Genomic DNA, 13,913 nt, shown 5'->3' with positions numbered 1-13,913 from the left:
TTTGTTATTATATATTCCATAGTACATGTATCATCTTGTTCTATAGTTTTTAGTCAGGACTAGAAAAGCACTTCATTGACACCATATTCTGAAAACTCAAAGAAGGTGCCTTTTCTAAACAACACTAAAAATATGAACATGAATTTGTTCCTGAAGAAAGTAATAAGGAATTAAAATTATGATAGTAACATAGATTCATTAAGTCTGTCAGGACATGGCTGGTTCTTGTAGCTTATCTTTTAAGTTTAATATATTTTCTTAACTGGGAAAAGCTAAATATGTTGAGGAACAACTGGATCCATTTTTGATAATCAAGGAGAAAAATAAAAGTGAAGCCCTTAAGGAATGATTGTCAGAAACTAAAATATGCATTATTGGAAGCACCAAGGATTGATTTTGATAAATCAAAATCTCTTAGGGGTTATTGGAAGCAAGAAAAAAATCAGAAATTGGAAAAAATAATGTTCATTTTTTTTATCTTACTGTGAAACCACACTATGATCTTGAAAAATACCACCTAGATATAAAGGCTCTTGATTATTGCTATCTAGTATGGGTAAGAAGGGTGCAAGTTAAATATAGGCTCTTCTAAATATCAGCAGAAACCATATTAAGGAAGATTTCAGTTCAAAATGAGGGGGAAATGCTTCTAACAATGATATCTCCCCAAAGATAGAATAGGCCATTTTGGGAGGTAGTATGTTTTTTATCATAAGTTTCTGGGATGAACCTAGATGATCACTTGAAAGGAATTCTGGAGGGAAATTCTTTTTATTCAGATATGGGTTGAACTATGTAACTTCTCAGGGTTCTTACATGATTCTGTGAGAATTACAGGAGAGTTTTCTACCCAACATTGTGGCATTTTATAAAATAGATCCCCCCTGTAGTTTGCACATAATAGAAAATATCTTGCAAAATTACAAGCAGTAGCAGAATAATAATTAATATTTTCTTATATTTTACCTATCTTCATTACCCAAAATTTTAAGAGTCCTTTGCTCACATTTGATGATATCATCTGCTGTGTATTTTCTGTAATTCTATATGCTAGGCTGTGAATTCCCTGAATTCCATAAATGGGAAAAATTGCTAATATAAATAGGTTATAAAATGATATTTTGTCCTTTCTTCAATTCCAGACAAGATCATTTGCTTCTGGAGTGGCTTTATTATATTGACTCTTAGGAAGTAAATATTTTTCAAGTCACTAACTGCTTACCATAATTCCTTTTTCTCCAGGTGGGCCCACTGGGCCTGGGCTCCCACGTTCTCCCTTTTTAAAAAAGAAAAAAAAAAGAAGAATCTTTAGGTGTTTTACTTACCTTTTGCAATGTTCCTTTATCTCTAATATCATTCAATCTCCCAATTTTTAAAATCTACAGGCTGTTTTTTTTTTTCAAAGTTCTACCCTAAGAATTTTGGGATACCTGTATAAAGTTTAAAAAAGGAAGTAAACTTTTAGAATAGTAATTCTAAAAGTAAACTTTGAGAATAGTAAAAACATCTTGAAATTTCTTTTTCAGAGACCAGATATGAAAACTCTTGATAATTTGAGGCAAATGTAGTCAATCGAACATTTATAACTTTGTGCTTTCCACTGGAAATATAAAGAAAGGCAAAAGAGAGTCCTTGGCTTCAGTTGGCTTATAGTCAGATAGGGGAAGACAGCACATTCACATGTAAAAGGAAGCTGAAAGCAACTGGGAGGAGGATTTTTTGGGGAAGGTATGTTAGGGAGAGCCATGATGGAAAAGTCAAAATGAGTGCAGTCTAGTGGGAAATAAAGATATGGTTGGCTTGGGCAATCTAAATTGAGCTTTGGGTAGGAGGAAGGGAGAGGCCTCAGGGCAAAGGAGTCTGTTGTGATGCGAGTTCCAGGGATGAAGTGATTTTAGGTAATGTACATGTAAACAGGATATAAATATCCATATATCATATAAAGGCCTTATAAGGGAAGAATTCTAAAGGTCTGAATGGTATGTGGAAAAATATGAGGGTCGAATTTTATTTTACCATACAAATATTTATTAATTAACTAATTAACCATTTTACAGAAGTCTGTTCCTTTCAGGGGTCCTCAAACTTTTTAAATAGGGGGCCAGTTCACTGTCCCTCAAACTGTTTGAGGGCTGGACTATAGTAAAAACGAAAATTTTGTTTTATGGGCCTTTAAATAAAGAAACTTCATAGCCCTGCATGAGGGGGATAAATATCCTCAGCTGCTGCATCTGGCCTGCGGCTGTAGTTTGAGGACCCCTGCAAGTTTTAGGGTATTCACTTATTAGGTTACAGAATACATTGTTGGAATTAGGAACAATTCTAATTAAGACTGACCATAAATCAGAGTAACAATTTTGTCTACTTAAGTTGCAACTGTTAATTCCTGTTAATATTATTTGTTTTTATAAACTTTGAGTAGAAATTAGATTATTGACATGTATAGGTAAATTAAAGAAGAAACACAGCTATTTACATTTTTTCAAAATATTTATATTTGTACTCATCTTTATTACTCATTAAATGTATCTTAATCAACAAATAAAATAGTCAACTAATATTTGCTGGCCAAATATGACCTGTTTAACACTCAAATAAAACAAGAGAGAGAGAGACAAGAGAGAGATGAGAAAGATGACAGATACAACAGAGATAACAGAGATGACAGACACAGAGATGGAAAAAAAGGAGGGAGAGGGACAGAAGGAGACACACAGAGAGAGAAGAAAAGGGGGAGTGAAGGGAGGGATATTCCTTTTTCCTTTTTTTCCTCCAATTCTTCTCTATCTACTCCTTCATCTCCTTAGCTAGATTATTATCCACACCAACATTTCAAGAGTGAATATACTCTAGGATTTAATGTCTTAGAGTTTCTTTCCTTATACTTTGTCTCATGGCAATCACAACCAGCTCCTATGTTTCATCTCTATGCAGATGACTCTAAATCTCCATTCTTGGTTTCTGTCCTGAGGGCCACATTCATTCCCTTTTGGTCATTTTAAAATGGATGTCCTTTAGTCATCTCAAACTCAACACAGATAAAACAGAACAATTCATTTACTCCCACTTCCAAATGGATCCCTCTTTTCAACTTTGTGATCTTTATTTAAGATGCCATCATCTTTCCAGTCACTCAGATTTATAACTTTGGAGACAACGTTGACTCGTCCCTCTCTCTCATCTTTCATATCTAACCACTTGTCAGTACTGTCAATTCTATCCTCATAATATTTCTCAATTTCAGACTTTCTACTTATTCTTTCTTTTTACTCTCTTGGTTTGTTCATCTTAATTTTGGCCCCACTTCATCTGGATTATTGTAATAATCTTTTAATTGATATTTCTCTATTAGTTTTCTACCTCTTCAGTCCCTTTCTAACATAGTTGCCAATATACTAATCCCAAAGCACAAGTCTTACTATGCAATTCATCCTCTCAAAAAACTCCAGTGGATCCAATTGTTCTGGGATTAATTATAAACTGCTCTATTTGAGATTTGAAATCTTAACAATCTGGTTTCCCTCTATCTTACCATGCTTCTTGTATACAATTAACCTACATGCATTCTCCCTGTTTGCTGTTTGCTATACATGTCTTTTTATCTCTTAATTCTGGACCCTTTGCACACTTCTGCATTGCACTTCTTCCTTATCCTGTTCTCATAAAACTCCTCCTTTCCTTAAAAGTCCAACTCAAGTGTTACCTCCTTCAAAAAAACAAACCCTATCCTGATTCCTCTGGTTGTTGGTATACTTCTAGAAATTACTTTGTATTTACTCTCTATATATTTTGCATTTATTTTAGGGTATGTATCTGTTATTTCTCTTCAATAGAATGTAATTTGCTTGAGGAGAGGAACTTTTTTGGAGTCTTTGAAAATCTCCAATGCCTGACACATAGTGTGGGCTTAATAAATACTTAATGAATAAATGAATACTATTTTAGACAGAGAATGGGAAGGGAGGATATAATATATGTATTCGATATATTTTTGTTTTTAAAACAGCCTTAAGATATCCTTTCCTCATGGAGCTTATTGCTTAGTTGGGAAGACAAAAATTATATAGATGAAATACTAGGAAATAAATTTTATTAGTAGTACTATAATTATCATCATCATCATCATTAATAAAATAATAAATTGAAATTAATAAGTTGAAATTTATATTATGTTCCACATCTTTCAAAGGGCTTTATTAACCTTACTTCACTTGTGAAGTAAGGTTAAGTTCTGTGTCACTGACCATAAATACCACAGGAATTTAGAAAAGAAGAAATAAATATTTTATAAAATTCAGTGGAGTTTAGCTGGAATCAAGCTGGGCCTTGAAGTGGATTTAGGTAGAAAGAAGTAAGAAAAGAAGGCATTACAGAGAGACAGTTCAGCTCAAATACATAAAAGCAAAAATATGTTTGGCAGTTGGAGGCAATTTCAAGGAGTAGAGGGTGTTACTCCTGGTAATTTTTGAAAGATGTGCTAGACATTGCAGGACTTCTGAGAGGCAAATGTTTTGGTTTTCTAAAATTGGAAGAGAATGGAATCTGTAGAGCAGAGGTCAGCGAGTTTGACTTTGATTCCTAACAAAATTCTAGGACCAGTTATTAAGGGGACACAGTGAGCGGTTATAAAGAAAATGATGATCCCAAGGAATTTGCATGGTTGAATCAAGAACATATCTTGCCACAATGACCATATTTTTTTTTTCCATAGGGTTTGTGTTACGAAGTAGTATAATGGGGAAGTTCTGTGGGAAATAATTTACCCAGATTTTAGAGAAAATTTGAGAAAGTCTCTCATGCAATTCTTTTTGGGAAAGATGGATGATAATGATATTGGATAAATGTTAGTAAAGTGGCAACAGTTGAACAACTGGATCTATAAAATAGTCATTAACTGTTCAATGTCATTTTGGAATTAGGTCTTTGAGGAACACCTTTCTTGAACTCTGCTTGGTTGTGTGTAGCTTACTATTTTATTAGACCCCAATAAAGCTATAGATGGCTTGTTTATCAAACTGATAAAAGATAAAAAAGTAAGAGAGATAGTTAACATACTATGGATAGCTATTACACTGAGTCAGATTAAAAAAAAATCTTGACAAGTTGGATTGTGGAGAACCTTGGAATCCAAGTAGAAGAGTAAGGAAATGGTGTATATAATAAAGAACCACTCTGGATTCTTGAGCAGCAGAATAGTAGACATTGGAGGAAGACTCATCCTTGGACCACAAGCACAATGTGGGTCATTAATGCTATAAGATATTTGTGACGACTAACATGATTGACTAATGTGATATCAGATGATGTTTCAAGACCTAAGAATATGAAGCCTGGTGTGGTAGAAGAGCACTGAACTTGAAACCCTGAACTTGGAGTAATGATATCTTAAACAGATCACTTAAAGTCTCTGGGCATAATTTCCTCACAGAAATTAAATGGGTTTGACTACAGGACTTTAGAGGCTGCTTCCAGGTCTCAATATATGAATCCATGATAGTTAAGTTCCCTGTTTTTAATCAGAAATCATCGGAAATATTATGATTAGTCCTTGGTAGCACATTTTAGTAAGGGCATTGATAAACTGGGGACTCAGGGCAGGGAAATAAAAATGTTGAAGGCTCTTGAGGTCCTATTATATAAGACCTGGTTGAAGAAACTGGAGATGTTTATCTTGAAGAGTCCTGCAGATGTATTTATGTTAGAGGGTGTCAGGGAAAACAAAACAGCATTTATTTTAAAATATTAGATGAGATTCCATGTAAAGTGAGATTTAAATCTGGTCCCAGACTCTGGGAATAATCATTTAACCATGTTTGCTTCAGTTTCCTCATCTGTAAAATGAGCTGGAGAAGGAAATGGCAAACTACTCTAATACCTTTGCCAAGAAAACTCCCAATGAGGTCATGAACAAATTAGCTGCCTCAGGAGGAAGAAGGCTCTCATTTTCTCAGTAGATGTCTTCCAGAAAAGGGTAGATGAATATTTATTAAATATCTTAATTAATTTTCAGTTATGAGTTGAATTCAATGACCAGTGAGATTTCTTTTAATTCTGTTATTCAGTTTGTGTGTTTATAAGTATGGGAGAGTAGGTGAGCACATTTTGGGTCTAACTAGAAAAAAATGCTATTATGTAGGTTATTACTGGAGAGCCTTAGGACCCAAGTAGAGGAGAAAAAAATAGTGTATATATTAAGGAACAATTCTGGATTCTTGAGTAGCAGCATAATAGCCATACCATGCAAAAAATCTTATTATTGGAAGGGTCCTTAAATACTATCTTGTCCAAACTCTATTGGAAGTACAAATGACCTTATCATGATAAAAGCAGTGTTTTGGAAGTAGGGTTTTTAAACTTAATAAAATTCAACTTAATTCAATTCTATATTCGTTAGTTACCTACTATATTTCAGGTACTAGGCTGGAGATACAAAGACAACTACTCTTCTAGTTTCTGTCCTAAAGGAACTAACATTCTATGGAGGGAAAGATGAACATCAATGAGCAATTAGAATATACATAGAAAGAAATTTTGGGAGGGATGAAGGTGTTATCATACATGAAGTAATGAGAGATAAGAATACTATTACATTTAAGCAAATTGTGAAAGAATGACAGGAATTGATGACAGAGTGAATAGTCAAAGTTGACTTCAGTGTCTCTATTCTGGGAGACTGAAAGAATGATGGGATTATTGAACCACAAAAATAAAGTAGTAATTTGGAAAGGCATCAGTTTTGGAGAGAAAGAAAGAAGATTAATGCCATTTTCAACATGACCAGATTTATAATTAAGACTGGAGTATCCAAGTGAAGATATCTTGTAGGTGATTGGAACCAGGTGTAGTATTACCTAATTAATTTTATTTCATTTCACTGTGTGCCATGGATACTATCATAAGACTTTTTTTTTTTGGTTAGGGAGGGGAATGCCATCCTTTGAGTTTGTAGAAGAGTAAATCAAGTATTAGCCCCAAACCAGAAATTGACACATGGTTATTAACTATGAGTCTTTTCTAAAGTTGGGATCAAAGGAAAAGAAGGAATAGAAGATGTTGCTTTTGCCAATTCCAAATGGAGAATTGATCCTGGTTTTTATTTTATCTCTTAAGTGTGAGAAATCATGGAAAATCACTTCCAGAGGAATAATCTCATAGAACTCATTAATCAAATTAAAATTTCCACAGCTGTAGCCAGGTTTACTCAGAAGACACTACTTGATTCTTCTACGGTGAGTGAAAAGATTGGAACAGAGACTGTCTATTAAAATCAGGGATTTTTTTTGCTTCCTCATTTTATTCAAAATCAGTTAGCAAACATTTATTAAACACTTAATAGGCAGGCCTTATGCTTGGGAATACAAATATAAACAAAAAGAAAAACAGTGTCTACTCTTAAGGAGCTTACATTCTCCTTTAGCTGGTTTTTCTGGTAAATAAGGATTCAAAGAAAATTTAAAGCCACAGTTGCTCGGTTGACAATCTTATATTTTATTTTCAGATTGCTTCTTCACTAAGAAAAACATCTTGCCTTTAGGGCAATCGATACATGATCAACTTTGCTTCATTAAAGTTTAAGCTTTTAGAGTATATTAGTAACTTATATTTTATATAAAATCCAATATGCCTTTTACTAAAGGAAATAAAATCATCTTTGAATTTAGCCTAAGGCCCTCAAAGTAAGTAGAAAGCTTACCTTTTCACCAGAGCTTCCAGTTGTACCGACTTCTCCTGGTAAACCAGTAAGTCCCTTTGGAAGAAACAAAGTGAAGTCCAGATTCATATGTTATATAGTACAATAGACTAAGATCCCCCAAGATAAAACATTCTGGCATAAATTACTGATCCGACTGTACCAACAACCAATGATTTCCAGGACTATACAACCTTCTCTATGTTCTATCAACTTGGAATAATCCAATAGAACTATTTTTAAGGTGTCATACCATCATATTGTTGTGAGTTCCATGACCTCTTTTAGAAAAGAAAATCCAAATGATATTAATCATATTCTTTGGCTTTCTCTTTTCTTGAATTTCAAGGATGAGTTATCTCCTTTCATATTAGCGAAAGCTGTGTAGATAGCACTTATTTAGTACTTTGAGGTATGCAAAATATTCTCCATACTGTAATTCTCACAGGAACTCCAAGAGATAAAGACTATTATTTTCTTCATTTTACAGAGACATGGAGAAGTTGGCTTGGATCACAAAAAGCAGTCAATGTCTGAAGGAGGATTCAAACTCAGGTCTTTCTAATTCCCCACTCCACATTTTATTCATGGCACCACCTAGCTGCCTTGAATTGATGATTAGAAAAGGTGAATGTAACTAAAGTACAAGAAAACCCAGTTTATAAAATGGAGTTTCAGTAGTTACAGGTGGAAATTGCTTAAATCTCAATGTGAAGTGCATTCCTACGCAAAAATTAACATTAAGAGAAGCTTAAATTGAACAAATTTAAATTCATATTAGCTTCACTCAACATACATGGGTGAAATATGATGGGTACTCTAAGCAAATGATGGTTAAAATGAAGGTTAAAAATCCAGGGACTTTCATGGAAATACCCATGAAGAAATTTAAGAAATAATACTATTTGCCCATAAAAATGGGGTAACTCTTCCTTCTAAGTCAATTTTTGGAAGTGGAAGTGTTTTCTCTCAATTAAGTTAAATATGTATATTGATATAGATAGATACAACCTAGCTATCCATCCTTTTATCTGTATCATACAATTTTTTATATCTCTATGCTTGTCTATTCATCTAGCTATCATCTCTATCTCTGTTTCTCTGTCTCTGTCTCTTTCTGTCTGTGTGTCTCTCTCCCCCTTTTTCACTTTCCTTTCCTCTCTCCTTCCTCCCTCTCTTCCTTCTGCCCCTCCTTCCCTCTTCCTCTTTCTCTCCATATCCCTTTTTTCTTCCTCTCCCTCTTTTTTCCTCCCTCTCTCAATATCTCTCTTTCCCTTTCTCCCTCTCTCCTTTCTTCCCTCTATCTCCCCCCTTCCCCTCTCTGACTGAATTAGTGTAGAAACTGACATCAATCTTTAAAATTTGACTATAAGTCTAGAAAACCAAAGAAAGTGTAGTCATTTTGAAGGATGTCTATTAAGTTTTCTCTGGAAAAGCAGTTTGTTTTATGTATCCAAAGGCAAATGAAATAGTATTTCAAGACACATGGTTATTTCACACTATAATGCTAATAATCAACATGTGTTTAAATGTTGATTTATGAATGCATGATTTATGAAAAAATTATGAAAATACATTTATGAAATATGTTATTTATGAAAAAGTCACACAATAATTTTGAATGTTGCAGCAAATTACCTATTGTAATCAGTGATCTTATAAACCTGTTACTTGCTTGTGAGTGATGGAACTTCTTTTTTTAGGTAATAAAATTCCAAGAAGAACTTGCTAAGAACATTTGTTATCAATATGTACTTGGAAACTTAGACTACCCAGTGCAAAGGCAGGTATTTTTTAAAATGCAGTTGTTGCTAGTTTGAAGGATTTTTTTTTTTTTTGACAAACTATTTGCTCATATCCTTATGTCTATTGAGAAACAGATTTTGTGTCAGAAACATTGTATAGATACCTAAGTAATCTTCATAATCACTCAAAAGAGTTTGTATAAGTGGAATGATGATATAAAGTGATAGGAACTGCCTCTAACTTTATTATGCCCTGAAGGAACAGTATCAAACCAGATGGTTGCTCTGTAAATTTCAGATAATAATAGTCCCAAAGTATTAAAAATGTAAAAAACTACTATAAGGGTTTGAGATATTCAAATAACATAGAAATGAATTAATATTACCTTGCATATAAGAAGATAATTTCACAGAATATGAGCAATCTAACTGAATCAAAGATATAAGTTTGAGAATTAAGGAGTCTCATTCTTGACAAAATTTCTCAGGGGTAAGTAAAATATTTTGTATACACAGGATTTTTAAGGTGTCACAAATATTATCTTATATGAATCCATTCCATTTTGAAATTTCTACCTATGGAAAACAGTACTAATACTGGCAAGTAAAAAAGCAAACATTAACACATAATAAAAAGTATGAAAGCACAGAATGATTCTGATGTTATTCCAAGTTTATTCTTGCTTTTGTTTTTCTCTAGGAGGCTGAATTAGACTTAAAAGAGAAAAAACTTAGAAAAGGGAATGTTTTAATTTTGAACAATTTCATAATACCAATATTCTCTTTTCATAGTTTCTCTAGTATTCTAGGTTTATTTTGGTCTTAATAATGAGTTCCAATAACAGTATAATTTGAACTGTCTCATTACTGTATCAGATGTCTGCTTCTTAGGACAATATGCTTCCATTAAAATAAAGTTGGAAGAAAACTGTTAGAGATGAATTTCATATTGTTTTTCTTAGCTCCACACAATTAAAATTCTCAGAATATTTCAAGTAACTTCCTCCTCAGTTTTCCAACTGAATATTTTGTGTTTGTGACAAAATAAGAATTGCAATTGAGTTCTTGCCCATATGCTTATGCAAATTGAATCGCAACAGGGTCAGGAATGTAATTTTTACCTGTGTAGAAGGCTGATCTAATTCTGTAATACTATGCAAGGTCGAGTTATGCATAACATGAGTTATGGGTTGGACTTCTCACACATTTTCAAGTTGACAGTTGGGGAAATATCAGTAGCTTGCATCTTCTAGAAACTCTGACAAGTGGCATATATCATGGGCTGTACATGTTGGTGGAGACATTCTAACTCATGTCTGAAGTAAGTCGAGAGTTAAATTCAAGTAATCTCAGATATCTAACTTCAGAATAAGTTCCTTATCCCAGTGGAACACTGGGCTAGAAGGCTAGAACAGATTTTAAAGCTAGAAAAGATCTTAGCATCTGTCTAGTCACAGGAAGGAAAGTGTTCCAGGCAAGGGGGAGAGCAAGTGAAAAGGTATGGAGTTAGGAGATGGAGTGATATAAGCAAGAAATGGAAGGAAGACCACTGTCACAGAAAATTTAGATGAAATTAAAGTGTAAAAAAATTGCAAAGGTAGAAAGGAACTAGGTTGCAATGAATCTTCAGTCAAACAGGATTTTGTTTTTGATTTTGAAGGTAATAGGGAGTCCCTGGAGTTTAATGAGTAGGGTATGGTTAGACCTGCTCTTCAGGATGCTCATTTGACCATTGAATGATGGATGGACTGGATAAAGTTGAACTTGAAATAGAAAAACCAACCATGATGTTAGAGCCATAGCCTAGATATGAAGTTATGAGGACTTGTGCCAGGATAGTGGTAAGTTTCAAATGAGTGAAGGGAACATGTATTATGAGAAGTATTGCAAATGCAGAAATGATGGGACTTGACAGTGGTTTAGATACATAGTAGGATTTGAGTGAGGAGTTAAGAGTGATACCTTGGCTGTGAATCTGAGGAGCTAGAAAGGGAATGGGGCCCTCAACAGTAACAGGAACATTTTGAAATGTGAGAGGTTGAGAGGAAAAGTAATGAATTTTGTTTGGCACATGTATAGTTTAAGCTACTTGTGAAATCTTTGGTTTGAGATGTCCAATGGGAAGTTTGAGATTTGAAAATGGATGTCAAGAGAGTGGTTAGAGCTAGATAAATAGATCTGAGAATCATTTCTGAAGAGAAATAGGGGTTGATATCTCCAAGAGAGACTGCACAGAGGGAGAAGCTCAGGACAGGTCTTTGGGGGGACACCCAACAGGATGACTTAGATAAGATCTAAAGGAACTGATACAGAGAGAAGTGAGAAGAATCAGGAGGACGATTTATACAACACACCGATAATCACACTGACCAACCACAATTTCAGAGATGTCACAATGAAATATGCTACTTACTTCCTTGTAGATTATGGACTCAGAACATAGATTAAACTTTTAAAAAATATTGTCAACTTATGGATTTGTTTTATATGATAATATATGCTTGTAACAAAGATTTTATTTTTCTTTCTTTCTCAGGAGATGAGGGAGGGGGAAGAAAGCAAGACAATTTTTCATTTGAAAAATAAAAAAAAAATAGCAAAGGAAACTGAGAAGGCAATAAGGTGAAATAAGAGAGAACAATGTCACAAAAACTTTAGAGAACACAGAGAATCCAATAGAAGATAAGAGCCACAGTCTTTGATGGGCTTCAAAGAAGTCAAGAAGGTTCAAGATTAAAAACAGACTGATGCACCAAGGGAATACTTTGGATAATTGGGGTTTGGATTTCCCTTGTTTCTAAAACATTCTCTCTCTTCCTTGCTTCCTCTTAGAATTTCTATTTTCTTTTATAATTTGGCTTTTATAATATGGCCATAAAATGGCCATGGACATTTGGCTTCCATGTCTTACATCTCTGATCCTCCTGGCTGTTACATTATATTTACTTCTCTGTGTTCATGTCACATCTCCCCTTATGTCATGGTCATCTCTGAGAAGGACAAACAAAAACATCAACTAGTAGACTAGTTGATCAAGGGTAGAGACTCTTTTGCTTTTGTATCCCATGGTGCTTCTCATGTAGTAAGGATTTAATGGCTGTTGAATTGAATTGACTTGTCCTCTTTATGTGAATCAGTCAGCCCTGTTCTAAATGCTATTTGAATCCCGACCATTTTGTGTCTGTATGCATTTCTTTTATCTCATTCTTCTCCTCTCTTAACAGGTTCCTCTAGTGTTTCCATTGTAAACTCACTTTGAAGTTCCTGCCTCAGTCTAACTGTCTTCAATCTGACAAACACTTACTAGGTGTATAATAAATATATAAAGATTTAAATTAAATGTGAAATAGTAGTTTTTGACAAGGTTGAGATACCACAAAATCCTATTAAACAAAACTGTCATACTTTCTCAAATCACAGCAACCAGAAACATCAAGAATAAATGAAAATTAGTCTGGCTTTCTTGCTGGGTATTTACTAGCTATCTTCCCATCATTGCTAATGAAAAACTTGTTGACACTTAGACATAAAAGAAATATGCATATTTCCATTGAAGAATAGCCAAACACCCTTAGGAAAGCTAAGATTTCTTTCCCCACCCTCCAGTATAACTGTGAATTTTTTCAAGTGACATGCTAGGTAGAAAGCTTTTTAAAAAGGTATTAAGTCTATGCTGCATCCTAAAATAAAAATGTTCCCTTCTAAACTAACAATAGTAATGTTTTATGTCACACTCCTTGAAAAAAATATTTTAAAACATCAATTTATTTCTACCAGTAGTCCATGATGGTGGGGTTGTGTGTGGAAGAACAGTTTCAAAAAATTTGGCAGACATCATGCTGCTGTCATAGCATTGTGATGCTATGAAATTTAAACAGTGAAATAATTTAAAAATTACATAACAAGAATTTATGCCATTGTGTTTTAATGTTGGAATAATTTGCTTTTCTCTTGAGTGCTCTTTGGTCTCTAACAGAGAGACCATGATGACCTGCCCTAAGAAACTGATACTTTCTTCCAAAGTGGAATGTCTATCTTTTGTATTTTTATTTCTCCAAACCTACTTCATCCTTGTAAACCTAGATTAAAGTGAACCTTTTTCCTTAACTGTCACACAGAGATCTTTCAGGATTTTACCTTCAAAAGTACTCTTTGTACTTGGCCACAGAACCACAGAGATTTTTAGAGTCCTTCTAGTTTAATACCTATCTTCCTTGAAAATTCTCTCTACAAGACCCTCAAACAGTGTACATCCAATGTTGCTTGAAAATCTCTGGCAAAAGGGTGTTCGCTAATTCCTGAAGCAGCCTATTTCCTTTTCATAGATCTTGAATTGTTAAAAAGATTTTTCTTTCATTGAGCCAAAATGTGCCACTCTTTAATTTACAACCATCATTCCTGGTTCTATCCTCCGAGGCTAGGAAGTACAAAAATATTTCCTCTTCAAAGTGTTGACTCTATGTTTCTTTCTATTGCCA

General features: G+C 34.0%; 1 protein-coding gene across 2 annotated transcripts in view; it reads right to left on the bottom strand.

Moving 5' to 3' along the window:
* The window catches only part of COL24A1 (collagen type XXIV alpha 1 chain), a 357,598-nt gene that overhangs the window by 129,287 nt on the left and 214,398 nt on the right, over window positions 1-13,913 (bottom strand). For both annotated transcript variants that reach the window (XM_031969393.1, XM_031969394.1), the window contains 2 exons: window positions 7,694-7,747; window positions 1,223-1,276 (listed from right to left, as the gene is read on the bottom strand). In XM_031969393.1, the coding sequence (XP_031825253.1) occupies window positions 1,223-1,276; window positions 7,694-7,747 (108 nt within the window). The remainder of the gene's footprint in view (window positions 1-1,222; window positions 1,277-7,693; window positions 7,748-13,913) is intronic.

This window comes from Sarcophilus harrisii, chromosome 4 (assembly GCF_902635505.1).
Source record: "Sarcophilus harrisii chromosome 4, mSarHar1.11, whole genome shotgun sequence".
Taxonomy (NCBI): Eukaryota; Metazoa; Chordata; class Mammalia; order Dasyuromorphia; family Dasyuridae; genus Sarcophilus; species Sarcophilus harrisii.
The sequence above is the reverse complement of the archived record's forward strand: the minus strand, read 5'-3'. Positions and strand labels throughout refer to the sequence as shown.